General features: G+C 40.6%; 1 protein-coding gene across 1 annotated transcript in view; it reads left to right on the top strand.

Moving 5' to 3' along the window:
• TNRC6B (trinucleotide repeat containing adaptor 6B) overlaps nucleotides 1-26,999 on the top strand; it is a 141,535-nt gene that overhangs the window by 59,237 nt on the left and 55,299 nt on the right. The window contains exon 5 of the mRNA XM_046907653.1: nucleotides 25,134-25,221. Within this exon, the coding sequence (XP_046763609.1) occupies nucleotides 25,134-25,221 (88 nt within the window). The remainder of the gene's footprint in view (nucleotides 1-25,133; nucleotides 25,222-26,999) is intronic.

Genomic DNA, 26,999 nt, shown 5'->3' with positions numbered 1-26,999 from the left:
CAAATGGAGGTGGAGGAGAAGATTGTCTTCATTTCTGAACCGGAGAAGGGTGGTGGTTTTGTTTTGTTTTGTTTTTTAACAGAACAATGGAAAAATCACTTCTAGCATTCTCACTTTTTTTTCTTTAAACACTGCATTTATTTGCACAGAATGATCCTAAGCTACTGTCCATCTGTGGTTTCACAGTGATGGTTTGCCACAGCCTCTGCATGCACAAGTGTATGTGTGACCAGCTGCAACGAGGCTGCTGGAATTGAGTTGTTAAAGCATATTCACACAGTAGCCTTTGTAGATACTGAACTTTTTAGGCTAGCTGACCTATATAAAAGCAGGAATGGTTAGATATGTATTCTCTTAATGCCACTTAACCATTAATTAGGCTTCAATTCACTTGTCCCATTTTACATGTACTCTGTGGCAGATACACACAAATGTGTTGTCATCATAATTCAATCTGTGTTTGAGAACTTGATTATGCCTGAGCCGTCCAGTTCTCCAGGACGTGGTGTCCTGCGTCACTTCAGCCTCCCTTAAAGTCTCTCATTTGGGTTTCCTCTCCTTTTTTTCACTTTTTACTGATTTGATTTTTACTACTTGTAGTAAAAGACACCACCGTGTTCAAGTGTAGCTGTGTTAGCGTTCTTGCTGAAACTTTTTATTAGCACTTACTCAATATGCTATTAAAAAATACCTAATTTCAGTTACATAATCACACTGGATTTGGGGCCCAATGTAGACCACATTACATGAATTCTGAATTTATACTCTAGACGTATTGGTCTACAGAACAGCTTTCTTTGGCAAGAGGAAGAACTACTAGTAAGAACTTAATCAAAGAAAGTGAGACTGATGTGTTTTCGTGTGTCTCTTCGCCAGCTAGATAAACACTGGGCTTATGCTCACTTTTCTGCTCTGAACAATTCACAGGGATAATTGTTCATCGAATCACAGCTTACAGATGAATGTTGGTATTTTATTGTGTGGAAATTCTGATCTGGTTATTCTCGCTGGATTATTTCCAAGCTTTTCTGCCTCTCGCTGAGGGGAGCTTGAGGTAGGTAGGAGTGACTTTCTGCACACGGTGGGGTGGGGGGAGGGAAAGGAGCGAAAGGAGTCAGAATGGAACCGTCATCCTTTGCTGACTCTTTGGTGTGTGCTTCAGGGATTGGTCATCCGGTGAAGTAGAGAGTGGTCGTTAGGCTCCTTGGTCCTCATATGAAGTTTGAGAGGGTATTAACCTTTACTTGGGTATCATTAGTAGCCCGTAGCTTTATTCAAAAGAAATTTTACGGTAAATAAAACTAGTTAAACACAGTGAAAGTAGATAGAGGATCTTCTATTTAGGTTATATATATGTCATCGTCTGTCCGGTTCTCTTTTCCTTTGTGGGTATGATGACAAGTTGATGAGCATTGGTTGGAATCTAAAGGCTGACCAAGTTCAAACTGTTTTTAAGCATAGTTGGTTAACCTGAATTCAAACGCCTAAAAAGTCTTTAAAAGTTCCAATACAAGAATATTCACCAGCTGGAGCTACAGAAGTTGACTTTAGCAACTAATGGTAATTGTGAGTCAAATATACTTCTGTTACAAAGTCACATTTTTCATTCTTTTTCAGGTTATGTTCAGGTTATGTCGTGATACATCTTAACCAGACCTAATGATGCGGAGGGAGAATGTGGACAAGGCATTAGGGTTATTTTTGTTTGGTTTGGTTTTTACCTGTGTCTTGTAATCCTATTCAGGGCAGATCTAGATTACCCTGGCAACGGTGCTCGTTAGCCAGCGTACAAGCCTTGCTGTTGTACTTGTGTCTGCTCCATCTAATGGAAACAGGCGGATGGTAGTGTGGTGGAGGAAGCAGAAAACAAAATCTCATTCGGGTAAAGATTTAATCTTGCTAATAATTGTTCATACGTGCTTCTTCAAGATGGTATTTCTTCAACTTTCCAGGGTCTAGTCAGCAAATATATTTTGAAAGCCACTGTGATAGAGTGGCAAACTGTTGGTAAATGACCTGGAACAGGAGAATTGTAAATTCTGTACGCGGATAATGTTTCACAGCTTTGAACCATTTTAGTCCTCCTTGAACACACACTATCTGAATTTGCATTTTACCTCCTCCTCTTTGCATGGGAGCTATTCTGGAACAGTTGTTTCTGATGAAGTCTGTGGACTGTTTTTGTCTCAAAATTAAAGCAGTATTCTGAATTTGTTTATGCTGCTGTTGTGTTACTAGTTGGGGGATAGCCTTGAATTTATCACCGCCCCAAGTAAATTCTGTGTCCTGATGCAGGAAAAAACTATAGGAGGTACGTTCTTAGCAGATCTTAGGTAAAACAAGACGCGAAAGGAGATAGGAGGTGGAGGCTATGCTAAATCCAAGGATTTAAGCTGAAGGCAAAGACTTGCATTGTTAACTAACATACCATAAAACTGAGTTGCTTTGTTCTTAGTCTAAGCATGCCTGCATGGTTTGGCTGAACCGGACAGCCTTTGGAAAGTCAGCCTGCCTCGATAAGGTTCTGAGGTCAACTCTTCTCCCAGGGTGTGGATTTAAAAGCACTGCAGACTGTTTTAAAGGTGCCCGGCTGTGTTTGCGTGACTGGTTCATTGGAGTTCAGGAAAAGCTGAGGCTCGCTACTGTCAATCTCCATGGCATTCTGCTTCATCAGATAATGAGAAGTGAAACTTCTGCAGCAGACATGCAAGATATACGCTTTCAGTTTATGTAACTTCTTCTGATCTTTTTTCTTAAGAAAGCTTATATTTGAAATGATAGTTTAGTTAGTGCTAAGTATTTCAGTTAAGGTTGAATCGTTTTTCTACTGCACGTTCCTAGGCCATTTTCTGTCGTTAAACCAAGATTCTTAAAATATTAGTTGTTATAATTGCTCGAGCTGAAGCATTGCATGCTGTGTGTACGCTTAATATAAGCTGTTAAAAACAGATTTCATCACCGGCTCAGTAGGTTAATAAGAACAAGGTCGTAGGTTGTTCAGTACTGTAAGTCAAAATTGCTTTTAGGTCAGATTTCATTTCATCTTGGTTTGTGGGTTTTTCTGTGTGTGCTTTCTTTTTTTAACGAAAATCTATATGACTATTTTCCAATAATCTATTTTCCATTTTACTATTAATTTCTTTTGATATTTGTGAGCGTATCATACGTGTTTATGTAGTGCATGTTAGCAGTTAATGCATTTAAAAACTACTGAGTATCAGCTGACGCATGGAGACTTCTTAGCCGGCCTCACTGATTACAGCCACAGTGGAAAAATTGCTCTCAGTTTGTATTTTGTTTGTGGAAAAGTCTGCAAAAACAAAGCAAACACCATTCTGTAAGGTAAGCGTATGGATGGAAGCGGAGCAGCACAGAAATGGAGAGGCTCTCTGAAGGCCACACAGCAAGGCAGTGGTGGAGCCAGACTTGAACTCAGAAGTTCCTGGCTTGTGGCCTCGGGCCCCAGCCAGTCGTATGCAACTGTATTGAATTGTGAATAGAAAGATGCTTTCTTTTTCCTAGTGCTTCATGGGAACGGAGCTGATTTAAATAACACGATAATGTGGATTAAAAGGTGGAATAGTATATTTCACCTTTCTCAAAATCTCGAATGCTGAAGGTTCTGCGTTTTAAGCTTGCATTTAACGATAGTGGATTTCCACGTTACTGAGGAGTGTAGTTAATGTAGCTGGATCATACATCGTAATAAATCGTAGTGCGGGGTCTTGAGGTCAGACTAAGGGCTTCTGCTGCGAGTAGAGGTATTCAGGGCTTAAAAGCTGCTCTGCATACTACCTTGAGAAATCCTAACGTTAAAAATATGCATAAATAAATCCCTGAAAAGCAGACAATTTCCTTTGATGTTTCAAAGTACAAGTTAAAGTCTAGTTCAGACACAATCCTCCTGAAGTATTTATTAAATTCACTTTCTATATTTAACACTCACCAAGTTTTTAATGAGGTTTTGCATATTGTTATCCTTCAGTGAATTATGAAAGGCTTTCATCGTGTGAAACTTACAGAAAAGAGAGAAAACCTCTGTAGATTTTCTGTAGGTTCACAAGCTGATAGTTCATTCCTGGAGTGGAAACTTTGATAGCTCTTACTGAATGACAGTTTTGGTTATTTGAGGTGTTTCCTTTCGGTAGGAGACCTTGATTTAAAATGTCATTCTATAGAGTGATTACACGTTGTTCTTCTGTACTGTTGAAAGTGTGGGCAAGGATTAGCAAATCTGTTTTGGTGGTAAAAGGGACTTTTCCATGCAGTTTTGTTAGTTCCAAGCTGTAATAGCAAAAGAGGGCTTGGGTTGTATTTTCTCAGGTGCATTGTGTACGTACTTAACATTTCTTGCAATCTGTGGCCGTATGCAAATGCATAGTAAGGGTGTTTTCCTGAGTTATTACTGTGGCACCTGGTTGGGGAAATGAACAAAGCCAAAGCAAACAAAAAGAACCAAAATCAACTCAGTGCACTGCCCTGATGTCGTACCTGCGTGCCAGTTTGCTTTTGTCTGTGGAATATAAGAAAAATCTTAGATCTTAACAACAATAAAAAGGTTCAGGTACTGTAAACTTTCAAGCAGAGTATTTGACACTCATGATGGATGAAGCACTTGAGCCTTCCTTGCTCAGCATGGCGGTGTGACTGTCTCTCTATTCAGAAAGAACTGTTACTGGATGCTGGTGCACTTTAAGGCTGCATTTAAGACTTTTCATGGGTAGTGACAAAAATTACAGTAAGTAATCAGTATTTCTGATTCTTTGGTTGTTTTTTTTTCCTCCTAACTCAGTGGCCTCTTGTATGCACCCTGCTAACTGAACGAGATAAGAAATGCTTTCTGCAGTAGTTTCCCTTTCAGTTTCAGCTCTTTTGGTGTTTACAAGTCCCACTTCCTTTTGGCTGTGGCTTCAGAAGATGTTCAAACCGGACAACTGTCAGGTCTGTTGCGCAGTCCTCCACCACTTTTGAGATGGACGTTGCTTTGGCAGTTCTTGCTTGGTTCACCTTTTAGAACTGGTAATACATTAGAGTTAAACCATATAGTTCTTCCCAATAGATCTTCTGGAAATACTGAATTGAGTAACTAAACTCAGCTGCTCATCAGTATACAGGGTAGAGTACTATCTCCTTAACACTCCTGAAGTGTGCTGTGGGCTGGGTTCTGGCAATGGTGACAGAGAGCTGCCTGACTGAGATTGTTCAGTCTGAGCTGTGTGGACTTTGATTTAGATGGGCAGATTAATCAGTAGCAGATGAAAGTTTTCCTTTCTGTTTTTAAAGTAGCACGTTAGCAAGAGCAAGCTTATCAAAGGCCTTTCTAATTAAGGATGTTGTTTCTAGCAGATGATCTTGATTAAAGCAGGAGGTCCAATCCCTTGCCTGAAATTCAGAATTTCAAACGCATATGCAAAAGAATTCTCTGCCACTTCTACTATGTGGTCATGCTAACCTCTTTGCTCAGTTGCACAATCCATCTTCTCAGTACAGTGGCTTCATGAAGAGTTAGAAGCTTTGTGCTGGCAGTATGTGCAGAAGCATCAATAAGCCAACAAATTAGATTTGAGGTTCTAGTGTTTAAAGGGCTTTTCTTTCAGCAGGAAATAGTCTCCCACACCAGCTTATGCATTTTAACCTTCAACTTTATATAGCAGCAAAGAGTTGACCTGTCTTTATGCAGAGCCACCTTCCTTAAAGAGGATAGAGAGATGGTTTAACTTAGCAGGAGAGCAGTTTTTGTGGAGCGTTGTACGTTCCTGTTAAGTATCATACAATGTTTGGCCGTAGTGTCCAAATAAAATTGAGCTGCTCTGTTCTACACTTTCACAAATTCTATCAGTGCTAGATAGATGTAGCTGCTAGAGAGTGGAGAAGTCTTCAGATTCACTGTCAGCAGAGATAGAAATTACTTTGAGCTGGAAACTGTTAAATGAACCTTTATACTGAATGCCTTAAGTGGTTTTGATCGAGCTGTCCTCTCTGTTAGCAGTGATGTTTAAAATGACTGCATATTTTTAACTGCTTAGAAGTAAAAAAAAAAAAAAAAAAAAAAAAAAAAAGTAATAATAAATTGAGAAATGTTTATTATTAATTAGAAGTAAGATGCCTCTCAATGCAACGAGATGAAAATTACTTGAAAGTAGTACGTGCTGCTTGAGTTGAGAATTTAACAAGGCAAATCAGTTTAATGTTAAAACTTCAGAAATGCTGTAAATGGTAAATACATTTCACTGTATTTTCCACCTCAGGTTTTCACTTGTGCCTTTATGTATATATTATCTGTACCCTATAGGTAGTGCTCTTCCGTAACTTCTGCCTTCCAGGTGGCAGTTCAGCAGCTTCCTTGTTTTAGGTTATTTTCTGGGTTACCTCTTCCTTTGTGATTTATTTCCCTCTTCTTTAGGAAGAAGGAGTGAAGCATGCCTGGGACGGGACCCAGAGCCATGTTCAATGTATGGTTTGCAAGTTCCATCCATCTTAGAACTTTTCTGTACCAAAAGAACTTTCTTATTCGAGTTTCCATGAGCCAATTCAGTTTACAAGAGAATATTCTTTTTTGATGGTGATGTATAGTTAAATTTTAATACATTTCCCTCTTACTTCTTGAGTATGAATGAACAACAGACTTTTCAATTGTGAGGTAGATCCAGTCCTCTCATAGGTGTTTTATATTTCTAACATTTTGAGGTTATTTTAACCCATTGCATTAGAAAACAACAGGTTAAGTGGAATTGAGTGTAGTAATGGATCTGGTAGTGTATCTGTGAATGACTTGAGCAGTGCTGTTGAAGCTGGAAATCATTCTTTCTGGAAAGAGATACAAGGAATGATAATCCTCAGTCAGGGTTTCGGAAGCCTCATCTTCCTCCCTCAGCACCAACAGCAGTAATTCTCAGGTGAGGGACCATCAAGACTGGGCAGACATCAACTTCACAGAAATAACAGCGTGGTTAAAAGTTGTTTTTCCCTTGATTGGAGTCTGTCCTTAGTATAGACAAATGCCTGAGGATACAGTGAACACTTTTCACTTAAACTTTTTACAGTCTTTGCTTAAGAAATAAGGAAATGATTGTTTACTCAGCAATTAGTGAGTTTCATGTCTGGACTAGGTGGTTTAATCTGAGCTTTATTTCCAGAAGGCATGACACAGAATTGACTTCTCAAAATCTGCAGCTCGGGAACGGTGCGCATGAGAAGTCTATAAAAAGGGGTGATGGAGAACAGATCGTCAGAACAGAAGAGGTGACGATGCTCCGCCTACAAATGGATTATTTTCTGGAGTCTATTTTGTTTCTACCTCCTAACAGTTGTGGCTAGTTATTTAACACAGCCATTTAAAGTTAAACATGAGTGTATGGCCTGCAGAGTGCAGTTTTCCACAAGAGGAGACGCTACACGTGTTTTTGTAAGGTAGCACTGAGTGGGTGTCACTTTTCAGGTTATCTGTGCAGATCAGTGATAAGATCCGTACACAATACTGCTATGTTAAGGATAGCTTTGTGTTTTCCCACTTAAATTGGGCAGATGTGTGATTCAGGCAGGTGTGTGCTTTATTCTGAGGCAGTGGCTGCTATTCGTGATAGTCTTGCTCTGTGGGTTGCAGTAACTGATTTTTCTTTTTAAGCCAAAACATTGAAGTAGACAGTAGTATTTCTAGTGTTAGCCATGCTGCTGGCTCTTGAGCTTCTCGTTGGGGTGTTCTTTAAAAATAAGAGTAAAAAAAGGCATTTGGAATTGGACAATTGCAGTTTTCTGTGACCTTACAAAGCTCACGACTTAACTTCTATTACTGTCTCCAATAATGCTTCCTATGGAGGATGCTCAGCTCTTGGTATCCTTCCAAACGTAGCTTGGGGGAAACAACAACAACGAAAAAGGTTAAGCAAACTTGAACTATTTTTTCCTCTTTAAATTAAAGATTATTCTTCTTCACTACAGTAGCAGTTAATGCAGTCGATTCACTTAAACGTGAAGAAAACAGAAATTGAAAGGTTTTAGACACTGAAGACTTCTGCATTTCTGTACCAGCCTGATGTGTCAGTGCATCGTGCTTTTAGAAGTGAAAACCAGGTAGTTGAGGCTTTTTCTTTGGTACATGGGAAAATTCATTTCTCATGGGCTTTGTGAAGTCTATCGTGTGTGTTTCTCTAGGAGGTCCATTCTGCGGGATTCCTAAAAGTAGGATTTTTCCCTGATAGATGCTCAGAGCCATGGTACGTAGACCTATGATCTGATATGCTGAAAAGCTTAGTACTGACCTTTAGAATTAATTTTTGTCTAAGAATTTGCAAGGAAGGAAGGGTAGATGACTAACGTTCAATGGACTTGATCTTCGTCGAGCGTTCTACAGCTGTTCCTTAAAAGCACATCAATATTCAGTCTTGCAAATTTAGGAAAGATGATGGCAGCTTCTGCTTTCCGTTTTGTGCTGCTTACCCGTGTTCCCCATGTTGATAGGCGCTGTGTGCTTTGATGTGGCTATGTGTATTTTTGCTGGTCGTAGATGGTCATTCACTTGCAATGCCAGATGGAAATGATCACACCTTTCTTCTGTCCTCAAGTGATGATATGAAAAGACAAGTTTAAAGAGGCTTTGAATTTTTTGGCTGCTTAAATAACTTCATGAGGAAGGATTATTGGTTTCCTGTTGTTCATAACAAGCCCTATCTTGCACTGGTACTGTGGTGTTGTGTTTGTGTTTCTCTGGGTTTCTTAGGCACAGTTTCTTTAAAATTGACTGACTTTCATTCTGTGAGCCTGTGAACAATTCCACCTTATTTCTTAATGACTTGTATGAGTCAAGTTGTGAAATAATGAGTTGTGATATTTTGAATAATAATTCATTGATGTTACTTTTGAATGAAGAAAGACTGTTGAAAAGTGTGGCCAGCTGGTTGCAATAAGAGGGCTGAAAAGCACGCATCTTACAAGCTAATGCTTCCATACCAGACTTTGTGTGCTTAACACATTTCAGGGTTCCTAAGGAGTTATTCCAGAGTCGAACACAGTTGTTTTTTGGTGCTCTGAAGTCTCGCTGCTTTAAAAGTAATTACTAAGTCAAACATCTCTCTTTGTTAGGAGCAAACCGTACTGTAGTTCACTTTTCCTTGTCGATTGAAAGCCTATACAGTCTCATAGTAAAAGCCACATTTTACATTTATTGACTTACATTTTATGACCTTCAGTGTTGTTATTCGATTCATGTCCTATTTTGGACTTCAGAATGTCTGTAGGAGTGCCTCAAGGAAAACACTTAGTGCACTTCTGATTCACTTAGTTCCTTGAGCGAGGTCTGCTGCCTCTCGTCCTCATGGAGGCTTTAATGAGAGCTGATCCCTGCCTGCCTTTACCACAGGTGCAAGCTGCAGAACAGAAGGTCATGGCCTGTTAACAAAATTGCTCCCTTCAGTGCTACCTTTACATCTTGCAGGTTTATCTCCATGGTATGAATGGTTATATGTGTTTGCTTCTAAAAGCTGCTTGAAGGAGGCAGCTGATTCATTTCATTTATCAAGGTGACCTTCATTGGATTTTAAGTCTCCATATGCACACAAAAGAAGGGAAGGAAGTTTGTTAGTTTGTATATTCTAAAGAGTATATCTTAAAATGCATACTAAAAGTCTGACAAGACCATTTGCTTTAATTATACACTTAAAGAGGCAAATGTATTTAAGCTGCTTTGTTGTGAAACACATGGCTTAAAATCTAGTATGGCTGTTCCACTGGATTTTAGGTTTTCATCATCTGTAAATAACCTATGAGCAACAAATTCTGAATAGTAGCTTTATAAAATAGGTTTTTCAATGGTAGAGTGTTTTCTGTACCTGTAGTGCTAGCACTATACAACTACATTCTGAAATAGAATCTGGTTGGTAGTACTTGGTACAACCATTATTTGTCATTTGTTTGGTTGGTTGTTTCAAGGGAAGATGGTTGTCGTTGCTTCATTGATGTACATGTGGGTCTTCCCTGACCTGTGGAGTGTCTGTTAAATGAATGAGAATGTGCTGAAACACAGCTACACAATTTGCACTGGATGTCCATTATAAATAATTCTAGATAAGAGGTAAGGATCAGCAGCTTTGCGTGCATAACAAACTCAACTGAGAACTGGTTGGGAGTATTGCAAAAAACCAGTTTGACTGATATTAGAACCAAAGCAAGAACTTGGCAATACAGGATTGGGATAAAAAGGTCGCATCTCTCTACTTTTCCAGACTTAGAGAATTACTAAAGCTTCTGTGGCTACACGCTACAGGGTTGGACGTGCTTCAGCAGGCTTGGATCTCAAACTTAGCTGCGCTTTTAAGTGACAACGAGTTGATGAGGATCTTCTAAGACATTTTTGATGAAGATTGGGTGACGGATGTAACCTGGGAAAGCTCAGCAACTTGTCAGCTGTTTCTGTTTGGTTTGGGGAGCTGGTAGCGTGCTGAAATATTAATCACATGATTTGTCAATTTCTTGAAAGACACCAACAACTGATATCCTTTGTAAAATTCTCCCTTTTCTATCTAGGTCTGCGTTGTTCAAATCACATTTGGAGTATTAACTTTGTCCCTGTTTCTAATGAAGTATTCCTTAGTGGGAAGAACTGTTTATTCTCCGTGCTGCTGACTTGTCCTTTGTCTTTGAACACAGGTTATTTATTCTTTGCTTGGGTTTACTCATGCAGAATTAAGTTTTACATACTTCTTAGTGTTGTTGCAATGCTTAATTAATATTTATAAAAACCTTTGACATCCTGTGATGAAAGGAACTGTGTAAGTGTTCACTAGTGGCATTTATTAGTGAAAATACAGGCGGAGTCAGGAGGATACCAGTTTTTAATTCGGAGTGAGCAATGGAGTCATACTGTAACCTTGAGCAGGTCATGCAGCCTTTTGTTTTGTAACATATCCTGGGAAAGATCTGTGTTGTTGCAGCGTGTGATATTAAATGTCATCCATCCCCCACGTCAACTGGACATTAAAAAATAAAAATAAAAACTGCCCTACAGCTTCACTGAGCTCTAAACGCAATCTGTGCTTTGTAAGGACATGCATCATTAGAAGTGGCTGAGGGTGAGAAGGTACTGTGTTTAATAGTTGGTTGTAGAGTTAGAACTGGAACGTGTCATTCCTAGTTATAGAACTGGCTCAATTTTGAATAACTGAACTTGAGTGAGAGAGATTGTATGCACTGTGCTTAACTGGAAGTTCACAATGAGTGAATGAAGTGTATATAATCTTTATTGCATTCTAAGAACTCGCTTGCTAATCCATGGTATTGAGCTGGTAAACAGGTTCTTACTGCAGACAGAATACTGTGTATATTTGACTGTGTCTCTATTTGTGATTGCCAAGATTGATAACCAGCACTTAGAGCATCTAGTATTAGGTTATTTCATAATAATAAACGTATCAATCTCTTGTGTGGTTTTCTTTCCTCCATCTGACAGAGGAATGTTAGGAGTGCAGACTCTCATTACAGCTGTGAGGTACCTCTGAACTTTTTGGATGGTATACAGCTGTTTAAAGTATTGCCAGCTAACAATTGGTCAAATTATGTAAGGCACAATAGCATTAAGTGAAATTGTCTGCCAAGCTTTGTGCGTACAAATGCGGGGTTTCAGGTTGTTTTTTCTCTCCTACCAGATTAGTCCTCTGTATTTTACTCGTTGTACAAAGCACAAGGGGCTTCAGAACTGTTCCTTAGAGTGCCTTCCAAGGAATTTAAACAAGTGAAGTGGAAGACATTGCTAAATACAAGCGCTGGTTTGTGCATATATGTTCTGGTGGATTGTGACTGAGCACACCCGTATCTTTCCTGCTTCATTGCAGTCTGACTGTTAAATTCTGGGGACTTTTTTTCTTGCCTTCAGTCCTGGTTCAGCTCTAAACTCAGGTGGCGTTAAGGTTGAAAAGGAGGCCAGGTTGGATGGTGCTCTGGTGAGTGGCGGCCCTGTCCTCTTCAGGGGTTGGAACTGGGTGGCCTTTGAGGTCCCTTCCAACTTCAGCCATTCCATGAAATAGCATGACCCCCTTTACTGGGGGAGAAGGGGATGTCTGGAAAGGTTCTTCATGTAAGCCTAGTTAAAAGTCTTAATGAGGAATATAGAGAACTTACACTACACTGAGCATACGCAGATTTGTTTGAAGAAATGGTAATTTGGCAAGATTAATAGAGCATTAAACAGACCTGCAAAATATGTTGCTTGCTTTCCCTTCCACTTCTAATTTAGATTTCCTGATAGGAGTGGTAACAGTCCTGAAACTTTGTAAACTGTATTTGCAGGAAGAGAATGAATAAACTTTCTTACCTGTTAAAAATAAATATGGCCTCTGCAATAATTGCAATAGAAAATGTAAACTCTGAGGGTCTTTGCCAACAACAAAAAAAAAAATCAGAGCAAATTGTTTGGTTTTTTTTTTTTTTAGTATCAGAAGTTCAAATACCTTCAACTTGCTGCTTCTTCCAACTTGGCCCGCAACAGAAGAATAGTAACTTTGTGCAGAAAACCTTGCTCTTAACTTCCCACTGATAAAATTAAATACATTCTTGCTTTAGTATATTGATTTAGTATAATTAAAATAATGACTTATAATTTGATAAGTGCTGTTTTTATTACTGTAGTGCCCTGAAGCACCATATACGCAAAACTGTGTTATATTTTACAGAACTGGAGATCTGTAATGTGCTTGTCAGGGTGTTACTTTACGTGGTTAAGTTATTTTCACTGTTATAGTAAGTGAATTCGAAGTGTGTGTTTGGAAACTAAATAAATATAGTAAGATCCCTTATCAATTAAATGAGTCTTATAATTCTTAAAAATGGGAGTGAAGTTTTCCTGTCACTGGGGATTTTACCTGACTGCCATGACTTTTCAGACATTACAGAGAGTGGCTTGGCAACTACAAGGGTAGTTGTGCACTGACATAAGCTCACTGACAGCCTGAAGTCCCCGCAAGAGGAAGAAGCTAAGCTAGCTTGTAGTGAAGAGGAGTAAGGCTAAAATAACACACAAGGTGAGGAAGACTAGACCGTTGTCTCCTCTCAGAGCAGGACAAGGAGTCTTCCCCTTGTTCCCAAAGTGCCCCAATGCAGAAGGTAGAAGGCTCTGAGGCTGGAAGAAGGAGAGGACATGGATAAAGGTTACAACCTAGAAGGGGACAACCACATAAAGTTGGTCTAACCAATCACCAGTATTAGAAACGGTGCCACCAAAACAAAGGTGTGAAGTATTTAGTAACTGAGGGCTCCTTGATGAAATGCACTGAAACACCTATTTGCCACCTGGACAATCTCTCTGAAGAGCTTTCCTGTCTGTTAGGAGCCTGAATTTTCAATGTCATATCAAGAAGATACTCTGGTGCCTTGTAAAGTCAGAGCACTACTGCCCATTCCTACTCTTTCAAGTTGGTTTGCATGAAGCTGCAATGAGGAGACTGAAAATATTTTCAGGCAACATAAAATTTTTTTGATATGTTGAAGGGATCGGGAATGCAGGTGGTGTGGTGTTCTCCTTTATCTTCTTGGTTGGAGAGTGGGACACGGGAAGAAGGAGGAAAACACAGCAGATGAAGGTTGGTCTGTATGGATAACGCCAGTCTCAGCTTTCAGTTCTGTCATGTCAGACACACCTTTGGAAGACTGAGCAAGGTGTCGGATGGGATGCAGCTGACCGGGTGGAGCAGTGGTTGTTGTGGGCAGCGAGTTGGCTGGAAAGCAACACAGTGAGCTTTAAGTAACCCATTGCAGGGGAGTTTAAACCTTCCTGCCAATATTCATTTTATTTTGTTGCCGTGTGACAGCTGGCAGCAAAGGAGCAGTCTGTCAAAATGCTATCTGACATGGCAGTGCAAATGAGGCAATGGTGTGTCACTGAATTCCTCCATACAGAAAGAATCGCACCCATTGGCATTCATTAAGGCTTGTTGAATGTGTATGGAGGCCAAACAGTGGATGTGAGCACAGAGAGGCAGTGGGTGGTACATTTCTGCAGTGACAACAGCGATGTGAAAGACAAGCTGTGTTGCAGATAGCTGTGCACTGCTGTCACACCACAAAATGGGGATTGTCAGCTAATGGTGGTAACCGTTAAAAAATCGTGTTTTGTAGCTAAGAATTTGTTCTATCAGTTAGTGTTATTTTGCTCTTCCTGTCTGTTGTAGCCGCCATGGAAATAAATAGTAAGCATTACTCCTGGAGTAACCTATGTAGAAGTGAATGGGGCCTGGATGACTGTAGAATTACAACCCTCTGCCTTGAACACCTCCAGGGATGGGGCAGCCACAGCCTTTCTGGGCAGCCAGTGTCGGCACCTCATCACCGTCTGAGTAGAGGGTTTCCTCCTAATTTTTAATCTATACTTCCCCTTCTTTATTTTAAACCCTTTCCACCTTGCCATAACGTTATCAGAGTGCGTAAAAAGTCAGACACCTTCCTTTTTTTATAAGCTTTATAAGTTCATAAGCTACCCCCAAATACCGGAAGGCCACACTGAGGTCTTCCCCAGAGCCTTCTCCAGGCGGAACAAGCCCCGTACCCTCAACTTCTCTACACAGGAGAGGTGCTTCAGCTCTCTGATAATCTTTGTGGCTTCCTCTGGATCTGCTCCAAGGGCTCCATGTTATTCTTGTGTTTGGGTCCCAGACCTGGATGCAGTACTCCAAGTGAGGCCTCATGAGAGTAGTGCAGAGGGGGACAATCACCTCACTCATCCTGCTGGCCACCCCTCTTCTGATGCAGCCCAGGATGCTGCTGGCCTTCCGGGCTGCAAGTGCACACTGCTGGCTCATGTTAAGCTTTTTATCTGCCGGACCATTAAGTCCTTTTCAACAGGACTACTCTCAAGGAGTTCTCCCAGTCTGTATACATATTTGGGTCTACCCCAACCCAAGTGCAAAACCTAGTATTTTGCTTTGTTGAACCTCATCAGGTTCGCGTTGGGCCCACCTTTTGAGTTTATTCCTTCTGCCTTATTATCTGTGCCTCTCTGTTTGGTGTCATCAGGAAACTTGCTGAGGGTGCGCTCAGTCCCATCATCTATGTTGTTGATAAAGATGTTAAAGAGTACAAGTCCCAAAGCAGACACTAGGGGAAACTGCTCATCACTGGCCCCCACCTGGTCATAGAGCCATTGATCACAACGCTCTGGCTGCAACCTTTCTCGATCTTCAAAAGCCACCTGGATATGACCTGGATATGAGCACACTGCTTGGGTGACCCTGCTGATGCAAGGGTTGGAGTAGATGAACCCAGCAGTCCCTTGCAATCCAAACCATCATGTGATTCTGTGTAAATGTAGCTACCTCTGTTACCAGCGATGTTCTGTGATTGAGTTTCTTGAGGTCTGGGTGACCTGTATTGGTACCATAATGACGCTGTAGCAGAAAATGCATGGTTTAATTGGGCTGTTTTACACTTTTTCAGTGTTTATGTCATAATTGTTGTGAGTGCATTGCTGTAATTGCCACGTACAACAAACAGCATACTTCCTTGGGATTTTTGTACGCGTGTGTGTCTTAAAGAATAGTTTTGTCTTGGCATTTAATGCAGACATCTGTAAGAAAGTACAAAGCTTTTGTTAGAATGAAGTTACGCCATTGTCAGAAGAGCTAGCTTTTCCTAACTGTATTTAGAAGGTTAAGTGTAAAACAGTTCTATTTTTTAAATAATGCTTCTCAGCCATACGTGTAAAAATACATTATTAAGATGGTAGTAATGCTCATCAGCTTCACTTTCCTCACTATTTGGGACAAGTTCAAAGCACCATTGAGCCATTGGTAAAGCTGCTTGTAGAGCTTTGAGCCTGGATTGCACAGCCTATCTAGGCTGCAAAGTGCAGTGGTGTACCAGCATAGGCAGGCAGCCGATACAGATGGATAACTGGTACAGCTCTCCTGCTGCAGATCTGTGGAAAGCATCTGGAATTAGTATCCAGCTCACTCAGCCACTAAGTACAGAAATACTTTTTTTTCTAATTTTACTATTTTTTTTGTTTTTAAAAGGGGTTCCTGAGCTGGATGGCCAGAGTCAGTGATACAGTATTGGTTGTGGTCAAAGATGCAAGTCCTATGGGCAGTAGGGTGTCCTGGGCAAGTCATCCCTGGCAAGTCATGCTGTTCCACGTCTATGAGTGACCTGGTCAGTGGGGTGGAACATACTCTCGCTGAGTTTGCAGATAATCCAAAACTGGGCTGAGTTCTGGACACTTCTAATGTGTATGATTGCTATTCAGAGGAATAGCAAGAGGGAACAGGCTGGAAGAAGGGGTCTGGCAGAAGCCTCTTGACATCCAGTCAGTGTGAATGGAAAGTCCTGCACCTTGGGCAAAATAGTGCCATGCACAGGTTAGGCATCTACAAACTAGAAAGTAGCTCTGCAGAAAAAACACCTGAAGGTCCTGGAGGAGTAAAACCAGAATGTGAGTCAGGAAGGTGTCCTTGCTGTTAAGAAACCATGCACACTTTGGGCTGTATTAGCAAAAGTATAGCCAGTGGGTCAACAGAAGTGTTTCTTCTCTTCAAGACTTACGAGACTGTCGTTAATGTGCTGTGACCAGTTCTGGCTCCCGTACAGGAAAGACAGTGGTGCATTAAATGGCCATCAAGATACTTAACAGACTGAAGCACGTCTTGCACAAGGAGAAGCTGAGAGAACTGGATTTGTTCAGACTTAGAAAGCTAAGGAGGTAATGTTACTGGCTGCTGTCGTCAGCCACCTAATGAGCATGTATAGAGAGCCAGGCTATTAGTGGAAATGGTGTGCAGTGAGAAAAAAGCCAAGAGGCAGTGAATGCAAAATGGAGAAAGGGAATTTGAATTAGATTTTGAGGAAGTGCAGCGAGTGTAGTCAAAAACTGGAACAGGCTCTTCACAGTGGTGGTTATTTCTCTGTCTTTGGAGATGCTTAGGATGTAACTAGGTCTCGACCAGCCTGTGTGATGATGGCCCTGCTGTGAACATGGGGTTACACCAGGTGACTGTCAGAGGTCCTTTTAAATAAGAGTCACTCTTATGACTGATGGTAAGACCGGTAAGAGGACAGTGTATTTAGCACAGAAAGTGTCACTGGCTTCTTAAGAGGTGAATTGGTTTGGAAATCAGGAGTGAAACCTGAAATGTGCTGTTTAGGGAGAAGATTTTTTGCAACTTTCCTTCTGTCAGTTTTCAAATGAGGGCGTTTTTTTTCTCCCAGCATGCAAGCCATCTGAGGTTATAAAACTGGTCGAATTTGCAACTCTTAATCTTTTAATGCAAACCAATACTGTCAAATACTTGTGTATACTGCACTTGCAGACTAATAAGCAATCCTTTTACTGACATCTGGCGCTTTTCCCAGATAGGCTGCCTTTATTTCGAGCCCCATGTTGTGTGGCAAAGTAGGGCTCTTGAAGTACTTCTGTATGCACAGTGGGATAGGTAAAAAGCTCTTTTTAGAGGGGGTAGTGAAAAGAAGTCGCACACATACAAGGGAAAGTTCAGCTCCTTCTGAGAGCAGTCACAAGTTCTTCATTGAGATTGTATTGTGGTAGCTGTTACCCATTAATTGTTCTATATCTGTTGTCATTCATTCATTTCTCAACATATTTTTTGTGGGTTATAGAACCACAAAGATACCGTTCTTGGTAAACAATTTTAGATAATAGGGCTTTCTATGCATCTTCTATTTTAAAAATCACATTATTTGATCCTTCAGTGAAACCTTGAAGTCCTGAATAGAACTGTCTTGCTGAATAAATGTTCTGATATGACAACAAATTATTGAGCTGTTAATAACGGGTTGATTTCTCACTGAATGCTTTGCCATTCTTGAGGTATTTTTCACCACATTTCACAACTCTCTAAACACTTTATCTGTGGTTTTGATATTTTTGTGTGCACGTGTAATGAAATAATAATTACCGATCCATAAAAGCTCTGAAGCAGTTGAAGACTGAAGGAGGGAAGGAAGCTTGCTCAGATTTGACATTCCAGACCTTTGGCTGCAGCTCTCCATTTCCTTAACATTTCAATTTCTGTTGACCAAGGCCAACTTTTGGAAACTTCAGAACTTGCCTTAAAGTAGAATTTTCAATGTATATAGTTGATACAGGTGGAAAGTGTGATCTTATAGAACAAACACAAGCAAGAAATATGGAACGTTAAAGAAACTACTGTTCTTTTTTTACACAATCTGAGGTTTTCTTATCAGCTACTGAAACTGAAATGGAACCCCCCAGAACCGGTGGCTGAAGTGTTGAGAGCACACCTCCATCTGTATGAGCATATGTCAGTCTTTCTATTACTGTAAATCACTGTGCTTTTATATATCTGTGTAATACTCCAGAAATAATTAATCCTACTGTATTAACAAGTGTAGTAGCATTCTAAAAGGAGTCGTTCTTTAGAAAACCATTCTTGTAGTGTAGTCAGCAAGCCGATCGTGTAAGTTCAGTTATTTTCTCCAGCAACTTCAAATTCCTGATGTTTTGCAGTGATAGAGGCATATCTCTTGTTCCAGATATGCTATTTAAAGTAAGCAAACTTCTCGCCGTGACATGGTTTTGGTCTGTAGCCAAAGAGGAGACAGAAGCAGCTCACTCTAACTCCTTGGTGGGCAAACAGCTCCTGGCTTTTAAAAGTGCTGCTTTACAGAACACTTCAGAGACGCTTTCTCAAGAGTTTTCAATTAATGCATAGCAAAGTGTGTATTTTATGTGTGTATCAAATCCACAGCGTGCCTTTTTGTGGCGTGGCTTTTGTTATTTATTGTCTTACGTGTCATACTGTGTGTATATATGTTCATATATAATGTTACAGGTATGAACAACTATTTTCATATTTTAGGGCTGAGTTTTGTTACATACATTTCATTTTCATTCAGAAAGTATAGAACAGCTGTCCCTTACCTAGCTGGTCAGTTTTGGGGTGCACAGCTGCACTCCTCAGTGTTGCAGTTGTTCAGTGATGGTACAAAGTCTCATTTCAAGCAAACAACTTTTTTTTTTCCTCAAAAGTTTTATACTCTTAAGTTTATTTTTTTATGGTGTGGGAAATACTTGTACTCAGAAGTGCTGTTCTGAGGGTTTGTTTGTTTGGTTTTTCCCTTCTATGTATCGGAGTTAACTTGTCCTAAAGTAGTTCCATATTCCACTTTTGCAGTTCAGCCTGAAGGCCAAGTTTCTAAGGGGCTATCTCACGTTCAGCCAACTCTTGCGTGGCTTGGGTCAGTCTGGTTTATGCACATGAGCATTGCATAAGAAAGAACGTGGCTGTGATGTGCATTTGTGTAACACACGTGATACAGTGAGTCCCATTTTGAATCTTTCGATCAGTGAGATCACAGCTCCTTACATGGCTCAGTGTAGTGGAAGTTATTCTACCTTCAGGAACTCAGTGGGTCAGCTCTGGGTTGTAGCCCAGGCTGCATAACACCTCACTTCTGTTTGATGTTCTGTTTGAACGTGCTGGAGCACACCTGTGTGTGTGTTTGAACACGCCATGCTCTTCTCACTGTGTTGAAATAATGGATACTTAGGTTAAAGTGTAACACACTGAATAAAAGTAGAATTAAAATTGTCAGATTTTTCATGCTCTGCAGGGCAGCAGTTCCTTCTGCTTTGGTTTTAGTCTCTGAAGTCCCAGTTAATTGATTTGATTTCAGAGCTTTCATCCAACTGAAGCGGTTGATTGCTGCAGCAAGAAAGGCCTGAGCCTCAGAGTGTGAGAACTGAAATCCTGTGTACTCATTTAGGAGTTTGTGGTATGTTTTCTTCTTCATTGCTCGTGGCCCTTGTTACCATCAGTGTATTCTTTTTAATGCGCGTATGTATAAAGCATGATGCAGGAACGTACCAGCAAAGCCCCTGTTACAATTGAAACTGCAGAGATGCAAGCGACAGCAGTAGGTTTACGTGTGCAGAGGGTGGAATAAAGAACTGAATACAGTCCAGTTGAGAAGACACGTTGTCTTTACTAGCACAACTGCAGAGTCAGCTTCAGGAGGAAATGCAGATACTTTTGCTGGTCAATCTTTCTATTGATAAAATTTATATAGAGTTTTAACTGAGTGCTGTGTGAAAAGGCTGCGGTTTCATTTAATTACACGTAGCAGCAGCTACAGCTCGCTGGAAATCCTTCTGCCTTCAAATCTTGGCCAGAGTTGGATTACCTTACTGTAGATTTAAATCCTGGCTTAGACCCTCAAATTCGAGTCTTTTGATCTATTTCTAAAATGCTAATTAATTTACTTCTGTGCTGATGTTTTGAATCAGAGGGGACCTGAGCTAGTTCAAGTTAACAGCTGTCCCCTCCAAGTGAGATTGCCCCATGCAGTGCCTATCATTCTCTCCTGTAAAGTGAAGGTCTCCAGCTGTGGTTGGTTGTGGCTTCGGTCTCTAGACAGATTTATCAGTCGTTGATGTGACCTTGTATATAGATAAAAGCTTGTTCTGTTAAAGCACTGTCAGTCCTACAAGTGTAGTTTCGTAATCTCTTCTGTTCTGGAGGAGGACAGAGAGGTTGGTTCCCAGCTTGGAGGAAGACTTCTAGGATGCACCCAGAGAAATTTGCTGTCACTCCCGTGTTGTGTTATAGCAAACAATAGTGAAAGTAAAGGGCAGGGGCAAAAGGAGGGAAGAGAACTTGTAGTTCTGCTGTGTGGTCTGCATCGTTACAGGGGACTGCCGGCGTTTTTATGCAGCTGCCCTGCAGCCCCTGGAAGGAACGTGGAACTTTATACTCTGAAGTGCCATTCCCGAATTTCCAAGAATTTGTACCTTACGCGTAACTTCCATTTTCATGCAGTTTTAGTTGAGGGTGACTTCATAGGGTTGTGGCTTTTTGTGTAGACGAAGGTTCAGGGTGGCGTTATCTGCTCCCACCAAGGCGTGCAGTCAGCAGATAGCGTGTAACGCACTGCGTCCTCTCGCCTGGCGCTGTCAGTCGGATAGCAAGAACTGCGAAGCACACCTTCTGTTCTTTACCCATACCTCCGGCCCGTGCGTTGTGGGGAAAAAGGAGAAATGAATGCTGGGATTTTGCAGGAAAGCGGCATTCTCAAAAGCTTGTCAGCAGTGTTGTGAGAGGGTGCGCTTCTTAAGTGCCTCTTTTTTTTTCTTTCTGAGATGGCTGCGGTCTTGTGGGAACTTGGATTTTGCAGCTGTTTTCTGTAGTCACTGAAAAACCCTCCTTTTTATCTGAAATGATTGGTTTTGTCTTAGCCAGAGAAGGCTGGTGCAAGAAGGTAATGTATTGAATACACTGCCATAGCTACTGCTCTGTGTGTTGCTTTTCGAAACAGAAATTAGGATTAGCACTTAGACAGTCCCTTCATTTGTAAGCTGTTAACATGTTGTTTTTTCTTATTGTTTTACTAATCGGAAATGAAGTCTGTAATACACTTTTAAAACATTTTTCAACAATGTTAATTCTCAGATTTTTCAGGAAATCAATGGAAGTCCTATTAGAGAACTAGAGTAAAAATGCAGCTACCGGTCGCTGTTCATCATATTTCCTCCTCGGGATTTTGGTGTGTCCGCGTTCCCATCACTGTGTGCTGGTAACAAAAAAATGCCCCATTGCATTACTCTAAATCCACTCCTTCAGAGTTATGTTTTTCTCCCCATGATGATCTCATCAGTAGAAGCAGCTGGTGCTGCTGGTACACCACGGAGCCAGTCCAGAAAACAGTCTTGTAGCTGACGTTCGGTTAATAGGCAGCATCCTCTCAATAAGTTAATGAGATACCTGAAGGGTTTTCGTTTTGTAGAATTTGTTGAAACACTGAACGTTGCAGTGTTTGTTTTTCTCCAGTCAGTTTTGTTCTCACAAGGTTGTGTTCAGCAAGGTTCTGTCTCTGCGGTGACGGGTGGTTGTAGAAAAGAGGGCCACAAAAGACACAGCTTACTTTATTGATCAGCATCTGATCAGTGATGTTCCCGAAGATGTTAGGACAAGTGCTTTAAACAAACAAGCAGTAAAACCCCACCCCTTAGAATCATCCCCTGCTTGCCTTTCTCCTGCTTGGTGCTCTCTCTTGTTGTCCTGCTGCCACTGCAGGCTGGCTCGGCTGAAAGCCCACAGCAGTTGGATCAGCATAATTGTAGTTGCCATACTTTCAATGGTAGACTTAAGTTTGTGAAGTAGTTGTACAGCTACAGTCATGTTTATTGTGCAGTGCTTTTTTAAATTACTTAAGTAACCATCGTCAAAACAAAAATATTCTTTTTAATAGGGAGTGTTGTTCGGTTTTTTTAAAAGGCAGGGAATATGGATTATGCATGCAGCTGAAAAGGCAAATTTTGATCATAAAGCTGCAAATAATATTGGAATGCATTGAAGAGCAAAAGTGGGAAGATGTCAGATGTGATATGCAGAATGACAGTCAGCTATTTCTCCCCCAGTTTGGTAAATTTCCAGCTTAGTGTCACATTGTTAACCTGTCTATATCATCAGTCCTTTCTTTGTCCTTACGAGAGTAGAACATCATAGCTCTTGCGTGTCTGTAAGGTTGCACTTAGGTTTTCTGTCAAGAACTTAATGGTTTTGATCATAGAACTTATCCCAAGTGTTTGGATAGATCCCTGACAGCTCAACAAAACTGAGCTGTGTGCCTACACGGATTGCTGATTTGAAGCCTGAATTACTACGTATTGATTATTCCTATATGGCAACAAGTGGTGATGTGCCCAGTGGGGTACTGAATATCCACTTCTACTGAAGGAGCACGGGGGGAGGTAGGCCTCCAGAGCTCAGCTGCAGCCTTAGTAACACAGATCCTCATCCAGGTGTATAGAAAAACAAGGCAGTGGCAGCAACAGTCTTCCTGTTTTGAACTTGTGGTCACACAGACAGGTGACCATAACCACGTGTTTTCTTTTAGGCTATGGCTTTTCTATCCTCGGTTCTTTTTATTGTTAGTGCTACGTGTCGCTGTAAGCCATAACTTCAGCTTTGATGGTGAATTTTAACTTCTTCTCGTTCTTTGCCATCCCCTGCTCTGCTCACAGGAATAAGTAGGTGCTTTTAAGCAGAAGGTTGTCTGTGTGCCAGGCAGTTACTGGAACTCATTTTTTGATCCTACCTTTTTTCAGCAGCTCCTTTAAGACAGCTCTTAAATGTTTGCTTGCCGCATGAAAGTTTTCTGGGGACACTGAAGTTACAAATGGCACTGCAGCCCAAAGGGTCCGAGCTGTTTGTCAATAAGAAGGTAGTAAATGGAATTTGAGGTTATAGTAACTTAGAAAGAGAATGGTGTCACTGGAGAGCTTTTTCCATGTTACTTAAAATCTGTGGCTCAAAGAATTGGAAAATTCCATCTCAGTGCTGTGACAGCATGAAGTACACTGACCTGCCCAAATGCTTTGCATCGTGTGCAGGTTAGTGAAACTGAAAAACCTGCGGGGCTTTTCCTTGCCAGAGTGTAGAGCTGGAAAGTGTGCTTTGACATTTTATAGAGAACAGAAAAGAGCAACAGCTGGGCTTGCTTTAGCAATACTAGACAGAGTGCATAGAATGCTGCTCAGTATGATGGAGGATGCCTGCCTCCAGTTTTGCTAAAAGGGGACTGGACTTGCCGTTAATGTATAAACTGCACGTGGTGATAGCCTGAGGATGGTATTACTGAGCGCTCATCCATTCTAGTCTCCATCCACCAAGGAGGAGAGTGAGTTCATGAAACCAGGAAAATGTTCTATTTTCCATCTGTAGAAAAGGTACACAGAACCTTTTCTATTTAGAAGAGTCTTCAATCGGGAAAGTGGTAACACATTTCGAAATACTTTTGTCTGTATTGAAGGGATTCGTTTTGTAGATGTTTCTTTGCACTTTAACTTGGCAGTATCTGATAAGAACGTGAGCATAAATCTTAGCTGAGGTATTGCAGCTCACAGTGGAAGGAAAATTCTGAAAGGTGTGACAACAAAGCCAGCTCAGCTCTTATCTTTTTAAATTGTACTCACAAAGAACTTTGATTTGTGCATCATTTAAATAAATAGCTTAGTACGAGTATGAGCTTCAGCTATTACAGCCAACGTAGTGAGTTGAAATGTTCCTCTGCCCCCCTCCCCCTCCATTCTGAATATGGCACAGATATTTCCGTGCATTTAAAGTTGGTATTTTGAAACTTCCCAAATCCATCTTCATCGATCTAAATTAAAGTCATGTTGTGAAAGATCATGGATTGAATGTGTTGGATGTTTCCCATTTCTAAAGTAGACATTCTGTTTCTCTGGCCCTCTCCCTCGTGTCACATCATCTTTTTTATGTTAATTGTCTTAAAATTTCCCTGATTAAAAAAAAAAGAATATACTCCAAGTGAGCTGAAAACTTCATCTTAAGTGTACTTTTAAGCAGGTGAAGATAATTAGTTAATCAAAGCATGGTTCACCATAGAAACAGCTCAGGCAGTAGTATATATGCAGTAAACGAACCATTTAATGATACTTTCGTTTTGATACAATACATAGCAACAAGATGATGGCTTGACAAAATAGCAACTGCACGTATTTTTCTTCTTTTATTTCATTTTCTTTAAAGGAATGTTCTTGGGTAGAAAATACTCTCCTTGGGAAGTAGTTTATATTACAGAGTTTGTCACAAAAAATATTTGGCTGGGTACAGTAGGCTAGAAATTAACTTAGTGATTTGTCTAATTAATGATGGTTTTGATTTGATGTGACACTTCTAGTCTCTTACAAGTGGCATAGCTACAGGGAATAGAATAATCGCTTCCCCTTCTGAAGACAAATGTAATAGCAAACCAAACCGTCTTATTTAAATTACTGCTTCCCTTTTTTACCATACGAAAAGATTAATGAGACTTCATTAAACAATAGTACAACCCAATTAAAAGGATGCTTTAGCCAAAATGCCTTGAAGGAATTTTTAGTATCAGACGTAGTTAATTTACATAGGGTACCACTAGAAGAGACCTGATCCAAATGAAGGACTTCTACTTTTTGCAGTATGTTTCGCAATGGTGGCCACGCTGAACTAGAAGGTGCTTTTCTGATCTCAGTTAGGCTGAAACCTCCAATGCAAATGAAGCGTGATGATCAGAGAAATCTGCTGTCTTGACTTCTTTTCTTGTGGGGAAGAGGTATATAATATATGCGGATCCTACAGAACTTGGAAGTGCTCAGAGTGGTTTTATTCATGTTTTGGCAGAGAGAAGGAGCAAGAAAGGGAAGAACAGTTAATGGAAGACAAGAAAAGGAAGAAGGAGGATAAGAAAAAGAAGGAATCTGCTCAGAAGGTAGGTGCTGATATTTGAGTTCTTCTGTCCAACTAGAGCATAAGTAATGTTGGGGCTGGTAAGATATGAGATTGCTTGTATTTGAGAATAAAACCTCTTCTTGTCTAAGCATATAGTAATAGTGTAATATAGTAATGTCTTCATTAAAGATTTTCTGCACCATTTGTCTTGAGCTTCAGGTTTTAGTAAACTTTGATAGTCTTTCTCTTTGGTTTGTCAGACGAAGGAAAAGTAATCAGTTTTGTGATAAGTATTTAATTAATGTTACTGAATATGGGCACTCAACATGTGCATTTCGCAGTGTTTGGAGGTGTTTGGGGATGGGAACACTACGAATTCTTAAAAAAGGTTATGTGAAAAATTTCTGTTGAAGTTGCTTTTATTTTTTGCGACGTATCGTTTACATTTTCTTTGCCCAGTAACACTTTTGTTAGAGATTCTTGAAGAATCACTGAAAATTGCTTATGCTCCACAAATGAGTTTGAACACTTGGTTTGTTCAAAAGTGCTCTATTTTGTGACAAATGTAGTAGATCATTCTAGGGGTTAACCTGAAGTGTGGACTCAGCATCTCTTGCAACTTTATATGTACTTTTTACTTAAGTCTTCTCTGTCTTGTTTTGGGCATCAAAACAAGGTGATGGAGGTGATGGAGGGACTGGAGTACCTGAGAAGTGAAGAGAGGCCGAGTGAGCTGGAACTGCTCTGCCTGGGGAAGAGGGGGCACAGTGGAGTGTGTGTAGATATTCGGTGGGAGGGAATAAAGAAGATACAGCCAGGCTCTTCTCAGTGGTGCACAAAACAGGACATGAGGAGGGGAGCACAAATTGAAATACAAGAAATTCTACTTAATCATAGGAGGATATTTTTGTGCGCGTGTGAATGGTCAACCACTAGAACAGGTTTGCTGGAGAAGTTGTGGTTCTTTGGAGATGCTCAGAAACAAGTTGGACATGGCCCTGAGCAACTTGGGTTTGGTAATTTGCTTTGAGCTGGGAGACCCACAGGCGGAGGGAGAACCACTACAGGCTGTCTCATCTCCAGAGGCTGTGCTTCCCAACCTCATCAGTAATGTGAAATTGAAAGCAGAGTGCTTTACTTTCAGTAGTCCTTGTTTTTCAGTTACTTCGGATTCTAGGTGTTACTCTTTTCCTGTTAGGTTATGTGGCTTTGTGTTAAGAACAGCTGATACTGGCTCTCCAGTGCCAGTTAAATTTTAGCTCGTTGGGGGCTTTTATTTGAGTCTTGCTTTTTTTCACCAATTTAAGTGTATCACTTTAAAATTGGTGCGGATAAACCCAGTGTATTTCTGTTGTACTTATTCCAGTGTCGTGATGATGCGTCCTCAATAATACTGCAGAAAATCAGTAGCTACAGAATAAGGTTTGTGCAGCATCTGTCTTTTTTCCTTCAGTGTTGCTGCTGTTTTATGCTCAAGCATAAAATAAAAATAGATGGTGTGTTTCCAGCCGTGTAGGAACCAGGAGGTGCAGAGGTTTGTGAGTAAAGAGTAGCGATTTGAGGATTATATGCTAATACTCCACGCAGCAAAAACTTGGAAAGGTTGTGCTGATAGTGTTGATAACAGTGCTGAGAGTGTTTACAGAGGAATCAGTACTTTGAATACAAAGGAGATTTGCCAGCTTTCCTGTGTGGTCCCTCATCTACCAAGTTGTTTGCTGTGATTGCATGTTCAGATATTTTGCCAAAATCTGGGAAAAGGTAAACACTGAAAATAAGTTAATCTCCTGGAGACCAAGTGTAAGAGTAATACTTGAG

Source organism: Gallus gallus, chromosome 1 (genome assembly GCF_016699485.2).
Source record: "Gallus gallus isolate bGalGal1 chromosome 1, bGalGal1.mat.broiler.GRCg7b, whole genome shotgun sequence".
NCBI classification, from domain to species: domain Eukaryota; kingdom Metazoa; phylum Chordata; class Aves; order Galliformes; family Phasianidae; genus Gallus; species Gallus gallus.
This window is presented reverse-complemented; position numbering and strand designations above follow the sequence as displayed.